The sequence below is a fragment of the Bubalus bubalis genome, chromosome 16 (assembly GCF_019923935.1).
Source record: "Bubalus bubalis isolate 160015118507 breed Murrah chromosome 16, NDDB_SH_1, whole genome shotgun sequence".
Taxonomy (NCBI): domain Eukaryota; kingdom Metazoa; phylum Chordata; class Mammalia; order Artiodactyla; family Bovidae; genus Bubalus; species Bubalus bubalis.
The window spans coordinates 78,738,818-78,758,517 of NC_059172.1; the positions used below are offsets into that span (position 1 = coordinate 78,738,818).

The 19,700-nt window shown below is 34.5% G+C and overlaps 1 protein-coding gene across 5 annotated transcripts in view; it reads left to right on the plus strand.

Annotated features, from left to right (window-relative positions):
- Positions 1-19,700, plus strand: part of CEP126 (centrosomal protein 126) — a 131,416-nt gene that overhangs the window by 67,063 nt on the left and 44,653 nt on the right. For all 5 annotated transcript variants that reach the window (XM_045163019.1, XM_045163017.1, XM_045163018.1 and 2 more), the window contains exons 5-6: positions 11-206; positions 7,321-9,463. In XM_045163019.1, coding sequence (XP_045018954.1) covers positions 11-206; positions 7,321-9,463 — 2,339 coding nt within the window. The remainder of the gene's footprint in view (positions 1-10; positions 207-7,320; positions 9,464-19,700) is intronic.

Sequence of the window (19,700 nt, forward strand, 5' to 3'; positions counted from 1 at the left end):
TGGTTCACAGAGCTATAGATAATGACTTGCCTTCATCATTGTCAAAAAATGATCATAAGCATCAAAAATATCTCATATCCAAAATCAATTGTGGTCAAGAAATGGAAAACAGCAAGGCAAACTTGACTACTAACAAAGATGCATTCCAGCTTAAACTGGAGGAAACGCAGAAACTCCTAGAAGATCAGCATCTAAGCAGTTTGCAAGTATGAAACTCTAAATACATTATTAATATTTTAATATCTAGCAATAATTCTGTCCCATTTTTGCATTGTTATCCACTAAAGAAATATATAACGCTAGCCAAGGGTATGTTTGGATGAATCAGCACAGATTCATCACAGATACTAATGAGAGAAGGTTTTAGCATTTTTAGCTTTTTGCTCCAATTTTCTCTCTGCTGCTATTCTTCTTTTTCCACATCTCATACATAGAAAAATATGCTTTATGAATGTTATTTTTTGAAAAATATTAAAGTTATTTGAAAGTATAATGTATCTTAAGTATCATTATAGATTGGATTATAAAATACAAATTGAAAATTATAATACATGTGGCTATTAAGTTCTTGATAAATAAATGGCATAATTAGCTAGAAATGGTGTTTCTCTTCTCTCTAGTATGGTGTTTACTTTGGTTTTTCCTACAAATGAGTATGGATTTCATACTAAACTTCCTGAAATGTTCATGCACTTTATTTTTTATGAGTAATTGCCCACATTTATAAGATTCTTAGTATGCTGATATCAAGATTAAATTTGTAACCTTGGCCTAGTTTATCCAGTAACTGAGCAATTGTGGCAAGGCTAGAAAAGCAAAACAAGAGACTTCATCTGGCTATGAAGAAGTGCCATCCTGCCACACACAACTGTAATTCTGAATAAAATATATGAAACAGTTATTTTTAAACTGTGCAGAACAGGTAGTATAAGAGATGGTCTTGAATAAAGAGAAACAAATGAGGTAAGCCCTATAATCACATAGGCTTTTTACCTGGACATATCCTCCTGACAGGCCTCAGAAAAAATCCATAGGTATTTTAACTACCTGTCAAAAAAAGAAACACTCTTTTAAAGAAGACTGAAATTTAGACATACAGCATAATGTTCATAATGTCCAACACTCAGAACTCACTAGGTATGAAAAAGCAGAAAGCTATAGGACCCATAATCAGGAGAAAAAATAGTCAATATAATCATAAATGACAGAGATAATTATCAGGCAAGAGTTTAAAGTAACTTTTACAAGTGTGTTCAGAGAATTAAAGAAAAGTGAACATAATGAGAATGAAATTTTTGGAGGAACCAAATAGAATTTCTAGATCTGAAAAACATTACCTGAAATTAAAATTATACTAGTTGGACTTATCAATGAAGGCACTATAGACAAAAGGATCAGTGGACAGAAATCATCCAGTCTGAAGCATTGGGAGAAAAAAGTTGGAAAAAATATATTTAACAAAAGTTAGTGACATGAGGGACAATATCTAAATCTAACATACATTTAATTAATCTCACAAAGAGGAGAGGGAACATTTAAAGAAACAGTGGCTGGGAATGTTTCAAGTTTGATGAAACTGCAAATCCATAAATTAAAGAAGCTCAACAGACTCCAAGATAAGTAAGTATACACTCATATGTATGTGCACACAGCTAATCACAAAAAAACCTTATCAAAATTAAATTAAGATAAAGGGAGTAAAAGATGTATTACATGCAAGTTAACAAAGGTAAGATGAACCACACTAATTTCAGGCCAGAATACAGTGAAACATTTTCAAAGTTCTGACAAGGAAAAAAAACTACCAACCTATAATCTATATTTAACTAAAATGTCCTTCTAAAATGAAAGCCAAATAGGCATTTTCAAATGAACAACAGCTGAACACAACAGTATCTGCAATAAAAGATCCTCTGGAAAGTCTTTCAGGCAGAATGAAAATGATATCAAATAAAAACTCAGATATATATAGTAACAAAAAACAGATTAGTAGTTGTCAGTGGTGGATAGGTATTTACTACAAAGAAGCATGAGGGAACTTTCAACAGATGCTGCTGCTGCTAAGTCGCTTCAGTCGTGACTGACTCTGTGCGACCCCATAGACAGCCCACCAGGCTCCCCCATCCCTGGGATTCTGTAGTCAAGAATACTGGAGTGGGTTGCCATTTCCTTCTCAAATGCATGAAAGTGAAAAGTCAAAGTGAAGTCGCTCAGTCATGTCCAACTCTTAGCGACCCCATGGACTGCAGCCTACCAGGCTCCTCCATCCATGGGATTTTCCAGGCAAGAGTACTGGAGTGGGGTGCTGTTGCCGCCTCCATTCAACAGATGGAAAGTTCTTAAAGATTTCAGGATGACGGTTATGGGTAAATAATTTGTTAAAACCTATCAAACTATACATTTAAAATATGATAATTTAGGGACTCCCTGGTGGTCCAGTGATAGAGACTTCACCTTCCTATGAAGGAGTGTAGGTTCAATCCCTAGTGAGGAAGCTAAGATACCACATGCCTCATGGCCAAAAAATTAAAATATAAAACAATATTGTAAAATTCAGTAAAGATTTTTTTTAATAGTCCACATCAAAAAAATATAACACAAAAATATGTAAATATATCAGGTAACACTGTCATTTATTTCTCTTAACATAATTTAAGTTGTAGCTATATCATTGGAAATATTTTTGAAATAATCTAGATTCACATTGCTTGTATTTTGTTTTTTAAAGTTTGTATACATCATGTGTGTATTTTTGGTTTGAAATAAGGTGCTATTGTAATTTTTCTTGGCATTTTGTACATAAATTTTTTGAAGAAATGGTAACTTCTCAAAGATGTGAATAAATACATTTTATATTTAAAAATAATAAATTATTTGATTATTACTAGTTTCACTCCATTCAATTCAGTTCAGTCGCTCAGTCATGTCTGACTCTCTGCGACCCCATGGACCACAGCACGCCAGGCCTCCCTGTCCATCACCAACTCCCAGAGCTTACCCAAACTCATGTCCATTGAGTCAGTGATGCCATCCAGCCATCTCATCCTCTGTCGTCCCCTTCTCTTCCCACCCTCAATCTTTCCCAGCATCAGGGTCTTTTCAAATGAGTCAGCTCTTCGCATCAGGTGGCCAATGTATTGGAGTTTCAGCTTCAACATCAGTCCTTCCAATGAACACTCAGGACTGATCTTTAGGATGGACCGGTTGGATCTCCGTGCAGTCCAAGGGACTCTCAAGAATCTTCTCCAACACCACAGTTCAAAAGCATCAATTCTTCAGTGCTCAGCTTTCTTTATAGTCCAACTCTCACATCCATACATGACTACTGGAAAAACCATAGCCTTGCCTAGATGGACTTTTGTTGGCAAAGTAATGTCTCTGCTTTTTAATATTCTGTCTAGGTTGGTCATAACTTTCCTTCCAAGGAGTAAGCATCTTTTAATTTCACAGCTGCAGTCACCATCTGCAGTGATTTTGGAGCCCCCCAAAATAAAGTCAGCTGCTGTTTTCACTATTTCCCCATCTATTTGCCATAAAGTGATGGGACCAGATACCACGATCTTAGTTTTCTGAATGTTAAGCTTTAAGCCAACTTCTATGTTATGGAATTTTACTCCATAAACATACAATAACAACCAAAAAATGAGTGCATTTTACTGTAGATAAGTATATCTCAATAGAGTTGATTTAAAAATTAAAAGACAAAGCATGTTAAGTCTGCTGCTACTGCTACTGCTGCTAAGTCACTTCAGTCGTGTCCAATTCTGTGCAACCCTATAGACGGCAGCCCACCAGGCTCCCCCATCCCTGGGATTCTCCAGGCAAGAACTCTGGAGTAGGTTGCCATTTCCTTCTCCAAGGCATGAAAGTGAAAAGTGAAAGTGAAGTCACTCAGTCGTGTCCGACTCTTAGCGACCCCATGGACTGCAGCCCACCAGGCTCCTCTGTCCATGGGATATTCCAGGCAAGAGTACTGGAGTGGGGTGCCATTGCCTTCTCCAATGTTAAGTCTAGTACAATTTATATCAGTAACTTACAAGCAAAGCTTGAAGCTGATCACAGTGTTTCATTTTTTTTAGTGATAAGAAAAATTCTGTGAAAAAAAGTTTGATTTAGTGAAAAATTCTGAGTAAAAAAAAGAGTTTGCTGAACTTCTTTTTAGGTGCTTTGGGAAGTGAAGCAACCACAGACCTAGGCAAAGAGAAATGTTAAAGCCACAGACATCATACTTATGTCTAAAAGGACCTTCTAATCCAGATTTCTATATCTCATTAGATGCAGTCTCAATGAAATTCTTGTTAGAGTCATAGAGCTTTTAGGAGCCTCATTATCAATTAAAATAACTCTGTTCCAAAAGCAGACTTTGAAGGAGCTGTGCTTTGCTTTGTTCAAGTTAAGTTGAAGGAAGTGACAGGCAGGGAATAAAGGCTAGTAATATCAAACTCTTATAAACCATTTGCAAAACATTTACAGTAGTATATCAATAAGTACTAACTATACAAACTAAAATATTTTTACTCTGTAACTGACTTCATTGGTTTCTCAGTTTATTTTCAGGGCTAAAAAAAATACTAAATTTTTGTTTAATATCAGAATATTTAAATTTTCTAAAATTTGTGTAAAATTCTAAGGGAAGTAATTTTCTTTGAGTTCACTTAACTTTTTCACTAGATTAACAGATTAAAGTCTTCTTGAATTTATTTCTACATATGTTATGCAGATGAATGCTCTTTAAATATCTGTGTTATATGTGTGAAATTAGAAATAGTTTTAAACATTGACTATACCATCACTGCAGATGGTGACTGCAACCACAAATTTCCAAGGAAGCCTGGCTTCAACAATACATGAACCAAGAACTTCATGTTCGAGCTGGATTTAGAAAAGGCAGAGAAACCAGGGATCAAATTGCCATCATCTGTTCGATCACAGAAAAAGCAAGAGAATTCCAGAAAAACATCTACTTCTGCTTCATTGACTATACTAAAGCCTTTGACTGTGTAGATCACAACAAACTGTGGAAAATTCTGAAAGAGATGGGAATACCAGACCACCTTACCTGCCTCCTGAGAAACCTGTTTGCAGGTCAAGAAGTAACAGTTAGAAACAGACATGGAACAAGGACTGGTTCCAAACTGGGAAAGGAGTATGTCAAGGCTGTATATTGTCACCCTGCTTATTTAACTTCTGTGCAGAGTACATCATTGAAAGTGCCGGGCTGGAGGAAGCTGGAATCAAGATTGCTGAGAGAAATATCAATAAAATCAGTTGTGCAGATGACACCACCCTTATGGCAGAAAACAAAGAGGAACTAAAGAGCCTCTCGATGAAGGTGAAAGAGGAGAGTGAAAAAGCTGGCTTCAAAAGCAACATTGAAAAAACGAAGATCATGGCATCCGGTCCCATCACTTCATGGCAAATAGATGGGGAAACAATGGAAACAGTGACAGACTTTATTTTCTTGGGCTCCAAAATCACTACAGATGGTGACTGCAGCCACGAAATTGAAAGATGCTTTCTCTTTGGAAGGAAACCTATGACAAACCTAGGCAGCATATTAAAAAGCAGAGACATTATTTTGGCAACTAAGGTTCATCTGGTCAAAGCTATGGTTTTGCCATTAGTCATGTATGCTTGTGAGAGTTGAACCATAAAGAAGGCTGAACGATGAATTGATGCTTTTAAACTCTGGTGCTGAAGAAGACTCTTAAGAGTTCCTTGGACTGCAAGGAGATCAAACCAGGAAATCCTAAAGGAAATCAATTGTGAATGTTCATTAGAAGGACTGATACTAAAACTGAAGCTCCAATACTTTGGCCTCCTGATGCAAAGAGCAGACTCATTAGAAAAGACCCTGATGCTGGGAAAGATTAAAAGTAGGAGGAGAAGGGGACAACAGAGGACAAGATGGTTGGATGGCATCACTGACTCAATGAACATGAGTTTGAGCAAGTGCCAGGAGATGGTGAAGGACAGAGCAGCCTGGCATGCTGCAGTCCATGGAGTTGCAGAGTTGGAACAACTAAGTGACTGAACAACAACAACCTTGGAATAGCTATGACAAAGTTACATAGTGTATTAAAAAGCAAAGGCATCACTTTGCTGGCAAAGGTCCATATAATCAAACCTATGGTTTCTCTAGTAGTCATGTATGATGTGAGATTTGGATTACAAAGAAGGCTGAGCCCTGAAGTAGTAATGCTTTCGAACTGTGGTGCTGGAGAAGATTCTTGAGAGTCCCTTGGACTGCAAGGAGATCAAACCAGTCAATCCTTAAGGAAATCAACCCTGTATGTTCTTTGGAAGGACTGGTGCTGAAGCTGAAGCTCCAATACTTTGGGCCCCTGATGCGAAGAACTGACTCATTAGAAAAGAACCTGATGCTGGGAAAGAGTAAAGGCAGAAGGGGAAGGGACAACAGAGAACGAGATGGTTGGATGGCATCACCGACTCAATGGACATGAGTTTGAGCAAACTCCGGGAGTTGGTGATGGACAGGGAGGCCTGGCGTGCTGCAGTTCACGGGACGGCAAAAAGTTGGACATGACTGAGCGACTGAACAACAACAATACTTTGAAGTGATCATTAAATTTTATTAAAAACTGATGATTTCCATTAGATTCCATTGAAGTAATGATGAGACTCTTACTGTAAAGAATTCATGGAAATTATTACTGTGCTAAATCTCCAAAAATGAGCTATTAAAATCAATAGTTCTCAGTCCTAAATCCACATTAGAATTCCCTGGGGAATTTAAAAATAATAATACCAGTGCATGCACTCCATCTAAGTATTAAATCAGCAGGATCCAGGCATGTTTTCATAAACATCTTATATTTTTATAGACCATGAGATTAACTTTTATAAGAATGTATAGCCTTACCAATAGGAAAGTCATATTAGAGTCATAGGGCTTTTAAGAGCCTCATTCAAGTCCAGTCTGAGTGTCAGGAAAAAAAAATACCCTTTGTAAATAACTATTTTTCAGAATTTCACATGCTGTTATGAAACCTTCAGGAAACTATTCTCTGAATGGAACAGCAATAGCAAAAATTATTTTCTAAGCTATAACTAATGGCTAGGATAATTGAGCAGTTACTTTAAGGTGAAGAAACTAAGGCAAATACGTTTTATTGTCTTTGTTGGCTCCCTCTTTTTCACTGTGAGGACTGCTCCAGGGATATGGATTATTTATATACCTATACTGTCTGTAGTCATATTACTCTCTTTTATGTGCCAAGTAACGGTGGTATGTTGAATCATTTTTGTTGACACTTAAAATTTCTAAGCTATAAAACAATGTTCTTTTTTTTCTTTCAGAAATTTCGTGATGAAGTTAATCAGATAATAAATTCTGAAACCCTCTCAAGTATAGACAGTCTTGAGGCTGGGGAACGTGAAGAAATATATTTAACACTTAATAAGGAGCCTTCCACATCAGTCCAGCAGCAGAATTCTATTTCTCTCAAATCAGCAAATCTGCAATCAACTAATCTAAGCTGCTTTGATGAAGATAAACTGTCATTCTCTAAAACTCAACACATAAATAATTGGCTTATAAATATAGATGATCCAAATATTTTCTCAGATATTTTTAGTAAACCTAATGTTCTCCCTGATTCAAGTAAATGTTTTAATAGTAAAGAACAAAATCCATCTGCTCTGAGTAGAACTGAGGAAAGAGCCGTAAATACTGCTAATAATTCAGTAGCCATTCTACATAGCCCATCCATATTTGTACAAGATAAAGAAAGCAAAAACACATCTGAAACTAGTGTTATAAGGACAACTGACTCCTCTTCTGGAGCATTCAAAAGGGAGAGACCGTTAGTTACTGAGAGCCCAAAATTTAAATTCAGCAAAGCCTGGGCCACTCCAGATTCTCTAACCCAAGAAATCACAATAATTTCAGACCAAGAGAAATATTCTGAAATGACTCAAGAAAATAGAACTACTTCAATTCCTACTTCATTTGTACCTTTGGCAACACCTTTAGTTTTGCCGTCGAATACACAATCAGCTAGGCCTTTACCAAAGAGCAGTATACACATAAAAGAAATTGACCCAGTGCAGTGTTCTGATAAGTTAGGGGAAATGAAAGACATTAAAGATGAAAAGACAGAATATTTTAATTGTAATGAGGAAGAGTTGTCTTTATTTTCAGATAATTTTCAAGTAGCCTGTATACTTCACAACTCTGATTCAGAAGATAAACAGAAAATACCTGAAGCATCAAAATCATTATCTAATATAATTTCTAATTGTGACTTAGTCAGTCAGCACAAGAAAATGAAATACAATATTTGTGAGAAGAATAGTGTGAGATTTCTTAAAAGTATTTTAAAGAAAGAATCTAAATACGAGCATGATTATTTTAAGGCACTGGTTACAAACCAAGGCTTTAAGTTAGGAAATCAAAAAGCAGCAGATATCAGAGATAGTATTGAATTAACAAAAGAAAAAGGGAAAAGTGCAGAAACTCCAAAAACTATTAAAAAACTGAGATGGTTTGATGAAACTGGCAATACAAGGAAAAATGCTGAAGATAGTCATTTGCTGAAGAGTAGAAAAAGAGTATCTCAACAGTGGTCTCAGCCATCCCACATTCGAGCTAAAAGTGGTGCTTCCAGCAACATGCCTAGTATTCCCGCTTCTGCTGTGGATTCTGCTAGTAAAAAAGAGCCCAAGGACGATTTTATCTCTGAAAATGTCACTGCTTTAGGAGGATCTGGAACAGACCATGTGCCTTTGAACTGTTTTATACCTTCAGGTTATAACACTGCTAAACAAGCCTGGCCAGACTCCACAGAGGAGGAAAGTATATTCCCTGTGAAGAGTGGTGGTTCCAAAACTCAGAAAACTAATCCACAAAGGACTGAAGCGAAAGTCATTAGAAGAACAAGATCTGCTAAAGTCCAGTCGGGCTTTGTATGTATGAACAGAAAAGGCACTGTTATTCGACCACAGTCTGCGAGCAAAGCCAACACATTTGTACAAGCTCAGGGTAAATTAATTGTACCTCATCCTCCTCCTACATCTCATTTAAATATTAGAAGTTGTAAAAATATACAAGCATCTCAGTGTCAGTCTGTAATGCCTGAAAATTCTCAAAACATCAGTACATGTAACTACTTTAATTCAAAACATATGCTTCGAACAGAATACAAGTTGAATCAGTGGAATCAAGAAAGTAGTCTTCCACTCCCTCATGTCTGCTCTGACTTAGTCACTGTGATGCCAGCTCTGCCATATTGTTCTTCGGAGTGCCAAACGTTAACGAAAATAAATCATTCACATGGCAGGCAAACTGTTGCCCCACAAGATGGGATGTTATATTGCCCCCAAAGATGTCCAACATATGAAGAAAGTCATCCCTCTGTGACTCTTAAAACTACTAGAGAAGAACTGGTTCCCTTGTGGAAAAGACAGCATAATATTCTGGGTCAAAATGAAAAGGCTGCTGGTAAGAATAAATTTATATATTTTTATAGGTAAAATGTGAAGTTTTTCTTATTGTGGTTTGATAATGTACCTTACAATATATTAAAACTGAACAATAACAGCCTTATAGAAATAACATCACCAATAATATTGTACCCTTGTCTGTCTAGTAGCTAACACTTTTAAGCAAATGACCCAACCTTTGCTTAACTAAAATTAGAAACTTTTGCTAACTTCTGTTTTTCCCATGACTTGTTAGTTTAAAAGAGGGAAGACAAGAAATGTGGTTTGATTCTTATCCCATATCATTCTGTTATTACTGCAGTGTTAGTCAAAATTTCTGTCAAAGTAAGCACAGTGGAAAATATTTGCTTAAATTATTCTAAACAGGTGAATAAATGTGATTATAATACTTTTCTTTATTCTTATTTAAAATATTTGTTAAATTGTTATTTGCTAACAACAGGTGTGCCTAACCCTCTAATTATCTTTCCAAAAGAGGGGCAGCTCTGTTTTAATTGGCTATGTATGGAAGGTTTCATATTGAAGGGAAAAAATATAGAATTCCTTTAAACGTTTTTGAAAATTAATTCTCTGTGTTATGCCATTGCCTTTAGTGGGCCTGGTTGACTCTTCATGAAGCTACTTTCCTCTAAAGAGTGGACTATAGGCCCATACATTTTTCTACTAGTAGAAATCAGATGACTAGTCAGAAATACATAAGATTTGAGAAAAAAATCAGAAAAGCAACTCTTTCTTTTCCCAAAGGTATGAATAAATATTAAGATATAAAGTGAGAGTTAGTTTAGATTTAATATTTACACCTTTCTTCAATTGGACCATGAGATTTTAAGAACAAGGGAATTTTTTTGACTTCTTTACCTTATCCCCAGATTTTAACAATGCCTGGCACTTAATAAGCACCCAAACTTTTCTTAAACTGAATGGACACAGGCCATGTTAGCAGATGGGAAGCTAAATGCAAAGACTCTAGTCTTAAACTAGATTTTTAAATATTATTTCTCTCACTAAAAGTTTTGCTTTATTTTTATCCAGCCACTTCACAGTGTAGTTTTCACACTACTTCCAAAAAATGAAAGCATCATGTAGATTTGGTATTTTAAAGGAAATTATAATGAATAAATTATGATGGTTAACTGTTTTGAATTTCTACTCTTTGCCAATTATAGTAATAAGTGCTTTATACATATTATCTCATTTAAACCTCACAGCAATCCTAACAAATATGCATTTTTTAAAACCTCATTTTGCAAAGAAGGAAATAGAATTGCCAAAAGTCAAGAGCTATTATCAATAAATAGCAAAAATAATATTTTCATCCAAATATCTATGATTCCAAGTCCCATGCTTATTCTACTAAAACTATGTAATAAATATAATCATTAAGAAAACATATGTCTGAGATGATCAGGAAAAGCATTAGGAAATATAATTTCCCAATAACATAAATATAAAAATATAACATGAAAATTATATTCTCATTCTCTGATAAAAAGAAAAAATATATATTGTATATATAATCTGAGAAACAAATATTTTTCTAACATATAATCAAAGTAGGGGCCTTTGTATAAGAAATACTGGAAAAGTTTAATATTTTTAGCCATGTTTTTAAAGAGAAATGTTGAAAGTGTTGTATATATCCATACTTTTTTGTTCATTGTTTTGTTTTTATTGAAGTATAGTGATTTATAATATCATATTAGTTTCCAGTATACATCACAGTGCTTTAATATTTTTATAGATTATACTTCATTTAAAGTTATTAAAAGCCAATGGGTATATTTTCCTGTACTGTACAATATATCCTTGTTGCTTATCTATGTTTTACATAGTAGTTTGTATCTCTTAATTCCATACCTCTATCTTGCCTGTTCCCCCTTCACACTTCTCACTGGTAACCACTGGCTTGTTTTATATACTGTGAGTCCATTTCTGTTTTGTTATATACTTTCATATGTCTTAGTTTTTAGATTCCGCAAGAAAGTGATAACAATAGTGTTTTTCTTTGTCTGCCTCATTCACTAAGCATAATACTAAGTTTGTCCATGTTATTGCAAATGGCAGAATCTCATTCTTCTTATGGCTGAGTAATATTCCTCTGTGTGTGTATGTGTGTGTGTGTGTGTGTGTGTGTGTGTGTGTACCACATCTTCTTTATCCATTCATCTGTTGATGGGCACTTGCATTTCTTCCATAACCTGGCTATTGCACATAATGCTGCTATGAACATTGAGGTGCACATAGCTTTTTAAATTAGTGTTTTCATTTTCATCATATATATGTCAAGGAGTGGAATTGTTGGGTCATACAGTAGTCTTATTTTTAGTTCGTTGAGGAAGCTTCATGCCCTTTTCCATAGTGACTGCACCAATTTACATTCCTACAGTACAGGAGAGTTCCTTTTCTCCACACCCTCTCCAGAATTTATTATCTGTAGACTTTTTAATGATAACACTTTGACTGGTATGATACCTCACTGTGGTTTTGATTTGCATTTCTCTAAAAATTAGTGATACTGAGCATCTTTTCGTGTGCCTGTTAGCCATCTGTGTGTCTTCTTTGGAGAAATGTCTATTTAGGTCTTTGGCCTGTGTTTTTTTTTTATTAGGGTTATTTATTTTATTTTACTTTTTTGCTATTGAGTTATCCAAGCTGTTTACATATTTTAGATATTAACCCCTTATCACAAAGTCAGACATGACTGTGCAACTGAACAACAGCAGCAATTGGTCCTATAATTTACAAGTACTTTCTCCTGTTCATGAGGTTGTCTTTTCGTTTAGTTGATGGTTTCCTTTGCTGTACAAAAGCTTTTAAGTTTAACTGGATTTTCTTTATTTTTTCTCTTATTTCCTTTGCTTTAGGAGACAAATCTTAAAAAATATATTGCTATGATTTCTGTCAAAGAGTGTTACACTTATATTTTCTTCTAGGAGTTTATGATTTCCAGTCATATTTAGATCTTTAATCCATTTTGAGTTTATTTTTGTACACTGTGTTAGAGAATATTCTGATTTCATTCTTTTACACTTAGTAGTCCAGTTGTCCCAGCACCACTTATTGAGGAGACTGTCTTTTCTCTATTGAAAAGCAGAAAAGGTTAATTGTCATAGGTTAATTGACCATAGTGGGTGGGTTTATTTCTGGGCTCTCTGTTCTGTTCTGTTGATCTACGAGTCTGTTTCTGTGCCAGTACCATGCTGTTTTGTTGTTTATTTCTATACTTCTTTTTTATTTTTTTTATTTTTTAACTTTACAATATTGTATTGGTTTTGCCATATATCCACATGAATCTGCCACAGGTATACACGTGTTCCCCATCCTGATCCCTCCTCCCTCCTCCCTCCCCGTACCATCCCTCTGGGTCGTCCCAGTGCACCAGCCCCAAGCATCCAGTATCGTGCATCGAACCTGGACTGGCGGCTCATTTCATATATGATATTATACTTCTTATTATTGTAGTTATACTTAGAAAATATAATACTAACAAAACTTTGTATGTTCAGTCATTCAAACATTTTTTAAAACTGTTTTAAATATTAAACATTTCAAGTGAACCCCTTGTTAATACTGAATTATAGTTCTCAGGGCTAAGTCACTTCGTATCTGAATCTGCAACCCTGTGGGCTATAGCCTGCCAGGATCTTCTATCCACAGGATCTCTATCCACAGGGATTTTCCAGGCAAAAATACTGGAGCGGGTTGTCATTTCCTATTCCAGGGGATATTCCCAACCCAGGGACCGAACCCACATCTCTTATGTCTCCTGTGTTGGTAGGCTGGTTGTTGACCACTAGTGCCACCTGGAAAGCCCATGAATTATAGTTCAGTGAGCATCTATTCATTTTTTTCTACTCTACTATTTGCTAGGGCATTTTTATTCTCATAGTCAGTGTACCCAGAGTTGACAGTTATGGATGGTGTCTTGCTCTCTGTTAGCATATCCAAAACTCTCCAGCAAAACTTTCAGTAAAAACTCTATTCCATGAAACCCAAGCCATTCAACTGTACCAACTTCTGACCTTTCAAGTCATTTTCCCCTGAAGATGACTTTGATATCTAGTTCACAGTCTTCCTTTATTGGAAAAGTCTTTGCCAATATACTGGTGACTCAGCATTCATGTGAGCAAATGATCCAACACCCTGATCTCTCTCAATCCTTTCTCACCTCTAGTGATTTTCTGTACTAGTGATTTTCTAGTGATTTTCTGCCTCAAGTACCCGTTCCCTTTGTCATACTTTGGACTGGGTTAACATCAATAACTTCCTTACTTCTAAAATTAGTAATTTAATTTACATTCTTCTTTCTGACTGCAATATGGTTTTTGCACCAGATGTTTTACATCAGTGGAATAAAATACAGTCTAAAAACAGACTCATATTTGAATGCTTGATTTTTGGCAAAGATGGTACTGCATAGCAGGGAGAAAGTATTTGTCTTTTTATTAAATGGTACTGAGTCAATTGAATGATTTTATGAAATTAGTAAAATGACTCTTAGCTCACACCATACACAAAAATCAATTCCAAGTGAACTATATATATGAATATGGAAAGTGAAAAAGAAATGCTTCTAGAAGATAATACAGGGAATGTGCTTATGACTTTGGGATGGGCAGAGATTTTTTATATAGACATAAAAAGCACTAACCATTAAGGATAAGACTGAAACTTTTTCATCCAAAACACCATTAAACTGTAGAGTGAAAGAAGATATTTATAATGCATAATACCAACAAAGAGTTCATGTCCAAAATACATAAAGAACTCCTACGATCAATAAGAAAAAGACAACATAGTTATATGAGTCATGTTTGAACCAACAAAACAGAACCAGTAAGATATATTGTTTATTGCAACAGATTGGCTTACGTAAATATGGGGAACAGGGAATCTAAGCAAGTACAGAATTTTTAGGGCAGGTCAGGAAGAAGGGCAGAAACTCACATCAATAGATGAAACTTGCCATTCACAGGCAGAATTTTGTATTCTCTCAAAAAAGACTTACCTTTGAGGCCTTTGACTTCATTTACTCAAGTTCACATGGGTTATCTAAGATAATCTCCATTACTTAAAGCAAACTGATAATAGACTTTAATAATATCTACAAAATACCTTCACAGCAATACATTAGTGCCTAATTGAACAACTGGGGACTGTAGACAGGTGACATATCAAAAAAACCATCACACCAATTTATTTTAAAGGCAGTATATTTGAATTAGCTTTTCATAAAGTAGGCTTATCAAATAGTAAATTAACGTATGAAAGACTTCAACCTCAGTCCTCAGAAGAATTCACATTAAAATAATTAGATGAAATTACATCTGAAGGGCTAAAATTTTTAAGCTACAGTGCTGTTAAGAAGGATATGTGATGCCTGGAAGCTCACATATACTAAATTTGAATATATGCATATCCTATGACTCAGCAATTCCAGACCAGCAGATGTGTGTGTGTGTGTGTGAAATTCATTCATATGTAAAACAGAAGATATGTACCAGAACTTTCATAGCAGTTTTATAGCCATAATCTAGAATGATCTCAAATGTTCTTCAGTGCTATAATATGTAAAGTAAAAGTTATTCAGTCAGTGTAATACCATAATAAAAAATGAATCAGCCACTACTAAGAAACAGTAACATGACTAAATCTCACATCAGGATATCCTGCAAAAGAAGCCAGTCATAAAAATGCATATTATATTCCATTTCTATCAGGTTGAAGAATAGGTAAAACCATGGATGGGGTTATATGGAAACAGGTAAGAAGGAAAGCTTTTTCAGTGCTGGTAATGTTCTATTTCTTGACTTGGGTGTCTGCCATCTGGGTGTGTCTACCTGAATACTTACAATTTGCACATGTTTCTATAGTCAGCTGTACTTCAGTTTTTTAAAAATCCAAATGATGTTGACATACTAAATACTTTGAAATCTGATTTCAAAAAGAATGCTTTGTTTTCTTCTCCAGGGAGTATTAAAAATACCTTCAAGGAATCAAAAATTTGATTACTAGAAAAGATCAAAGATATAATTGAGCTTAGCTCCCATACTTTATGGATGAGGAAACTGATACACATAATGAGATTATATACCCCAAGATGACACAGGTAGTTCAAAGCAGAGCCAGAATTTTGTATTGCAGCTGAATTTATTCTTACCGTAGAATAAATCTAGTTTTCATGAGATCAGAAATGTAATTAGAGATACTGAAGCAAATTATTCTAGATATAAATTAGGTAGCATTTACTATGTGCCAGTCACTATTGTAAGCACTTTACATGTGGAAACAAGTTTAATTCTCTCAATAATTTAGTGAGTAAATAATAATACTCCCATCTTATAAATGAGGAAAATGAAGCAGTGAGAGGGCTAATAACTTGTGTAAGTCACATGACTAGGACTAATGGCAGACCCAGGGTTAAAATTCAGGCATTCTGTCTCTATTATCTCTGCTGTTAATTACTTAGCTATTATGCTTGTAATTAAAAACAAAAACAACAAAAATACCTCTCTCTGTAAGAAGATGGAGATAATCTTATCGTGGTGATTATTTTGAAATATATATGTTACCTACTAATCACATTGTATACTTTAAACTTAGATATGTTATATTGTCAATATTTCACTAAAGCTGAAGAGTATAAATTAATTTTTAAAACTCTGAATAACCACAAATTTTTCAGTGATACACATTTTTAAAATAGTACATTCATCTAATACAGTTTGTCAAAAGTACAGAGTAACAAAGGAAGTCATTAATCAAATGAATAATGGCATGAAGATTTAAAATCATCTTTACCAGTTGAAGTGATAAACCAAAACTAAAAAACTATGTAGAGATAACTATAGTCATGTATATGCATTCAATACAATTTTTAAAATTTTTTAATTGGAGTATGGTTGATTTACAATGTTTTAGTTTCAGGTATATAGCAAAATGAATCTGTTATACATATATTCACTCCTTTTAAAATTATTTTCCCACATAGGCCATTACAAAATATTGAGCAGAGTTCCCTGTGCTATACAATAGGTCCTTTTCAGTTATCTATTTTATATATAGTTGTGTGTATTTATCATCCCAATCTTCCAATTTATTCTTCCTTCTCTGCATTCAATATACTTTTTTAAGTCTCTCAATTGTGAAGTGTATCTTACATACAAAATAATGTACATAATATACAAGAACAAGTTAAAGACTAATAATAAAAGAACCCAATGCCCAGTTTCAAAAACAGAAAATCACTGGTATTGTTGAAATCTCACATGCCTCTCCTTAATTACATCCCCTTTCTCTCTTACAAAATGACACTATATAGACTTGTATAAATGATTCCATGCTTTTCTTTATAATTTTATATGTAAATATATCTCAAACAATATATTAGTTTTGCTTTAGTTTTGTAACTCATATAAATAGAACCATTTCATCTATATACTTCTATGATTTTCTTTTTTTCAGTTAATTTTGTTTTGGATTCATTATTATTGATTAGTTTAGCTGCACTTCATTTGTATTTGTTTTGTATTACATTTCATTAAAATTGCTATATTACAGTCTATGGAAATTTTTCATTTTCCTACTCCTGGCCGTTTGGGGTCTTTCAGTTTCTCACCTTTGTGAATAGTGCTTCTAGGAACAGTTTTGTACATTTGCTGATACACATGTTGCTGGGTATGTGTATTTCACCCAGGTTAAGTATACTGCCACAGGTAATGCCAAATTACTTTCCGAAGCAATAAATGAGACTGCCTTTACTACATGCTCACTAAACCTCCAGTAGTCAAACTTTTTAATATTTTCAAAAGTATGGGTGAGAAATGGTGTCTAATTATAACAGTTTGCATTGTTACTAATGAATTAAGCGTTTTTCATATGTTTATGCACAATTTGCATTTCCTTTTTTGTGAAATGTCTGCTCTTGGGTTCTGAGTTTTTCTTCCTTATTGATAGAAGTTCCTTATATCAATATATTCTAGGATTCTACATCAGTTATATGTGTTGCATATATTTTCTGCATAAATTTGTGATTTGTGTGGTCTTTTTTTTTTTTTTTTGCATTTTGCTTCTATTTAGTTTGGCTTTTTTTTTTAACAACAGAAGCAAGATATCTATCTTGACAATTTTTCTTTAAGAAAAGAAAAAATCAAGACAAAACTAAACAAACAAAAAAGAAAACTTTACTATATCTGTTAGAAACTTAATATAATTTTAGGCAATAATAACCAGATCTTTGGAAGTACTGCGATAGTCTACATTATTTTAGGCTATATATTTTAAGAGCTGCATATAAACAAACTGGAGTGAGCCAGAACTCTGGAAGGAGGAGTTGTGTCTGAAGGCCACTTAAAGGAGCTCAAGCCAGAGAGACATGTACAGGCTCTGTACAAATGTTTGAAGGTTTATTATGTAAAAAAAAGGAGGAAACAGAACTAAGTGAAGGGGTAAAATGTGCAAAAATGCTTTCAGCTCAGCATAAGGAAGAATTTGAGCTAATACCACCAACAACTGAGGAAGGTACCCCATGGGGAAGTGGCTCCCCACCACTTAAGCATTCAAGCACAGGTTGATTGTCCACCTCTGAGTGATTTAGGTTTATGAGTAAGAGGTTGAACTAATTAACATCTAAGATTTCTTCCAAAGTTATAATTTCATGAATGTCTCCAGAATTTCCCCTTGTTTATAATTAACAATACTACAAATTTTAAAATATGTAATACTTTCCTAAAGATTAGTAGCTTTATTTTGAGTTTTGGTAGTAATTCTATCATATTTAGAATTTTCATATGAGACAAGAAATTTGGCTAGAGATGCCAGTACAAACTATATTATTTTTGCAAAAATACCTATATTCTCAGCTATTATATTAATTAGTAAATAGTATTTAAGTTCATGTATGTGAATGGAACAAAACATGAACAGTTTTAAGCATATATTTTCATCTGTTCTTAGGATCAATCTATAATCCACAGAACTGAACATCTACACAAAGAACAATCAAAAGCAAATAATTATGCTACAAATCAAGAAAGTACAAAAGTATTGGTAGATCTTGCCTCCAGAAGATTTATTAACAGGCTGAAGGAAGAGAAAAATTATTGATACAGCAGTCATGTAACCAAGTTAATTTTCATTTAAGATATTTTTAGAGCTGTTCAAAAATAGAAAAATGGAGACTCTTCAAAATTTAGAAGACAATCCAAGCATAATAAACAGTATTAAAACTTCATTGGTACCCAAATTATCTCACTATAAGCTATTAACATTTAACATATCTAGCATTTAACATGGAGAAGGCGATGGCACCCCACTCCGGTACTCTTGCCTGGAGAATCCCATGGACGGAGGAGCCTGGTAGGCTGCAGTCCCTGGGGTTGCTAAAAGTCCGACACGACTGAGCGACTTCACTTTCACTCTTCACTTTCATGCATGGGAGAAGGAAATGGCAACCCACTCCAGTGTTCTTGCCTGGAGAATCCCAGGGACGGGGGAGCCTGGTGGGCTGCCATCTATGGGGTCGCACAGAGTCGGACACGACTGAAGTGACTTAGCAGCAGCAGCATTTAACATATTTAGCATCCCCATATTAGAATAAACATAATACAGTGTTTTTTAAACTATAGATCATGACTCATTAGCAGGTTATAAATCTGTTAATGAGTAGTAACCAGAAATTTTTAATGAAATATAACTGTAGAATGTTCTAGAATAGAAACTACCAGAGGGCACTGTATATTTTAAGAGTAAATATGGTTCACAAAACTATATGTGCATCACAGGTTACAATGGAAGATATCTTTCTATGAGACACAGTCAAATCAAAATGAAAATTACTAGCATAGAGAGTAAGAGCTAGAATTCTAGATTTTAGAGACTGTTTGAGCTGGATCTCATCTTCGCCCTTTACTGGCTCTGTGACCTCGAGCAAGTTACTAACCCTTGCCTGTGCCTCAGTTTTTTTATCTATAAAAATAGTGATGATAATAGTGCCTATAGTATAGAACAAGGCCTGGACAACTATAAATGTTCAACACAGTAGCTAAAATTATGTTAGTATTTCTTACGCTAAAAAGTCAGATGCTCAGTTACTAGCCAGCTTTCTTGAAATTTGAAAGCTTTTTTGTCTTTGTTGTTATATAGATATAGATATTTACTTACTTATAGTGTATGTATATAATTATATATATGTTATATAGAGAAAATATACAGTTAGTTAGCTATGGTAGCGTAAA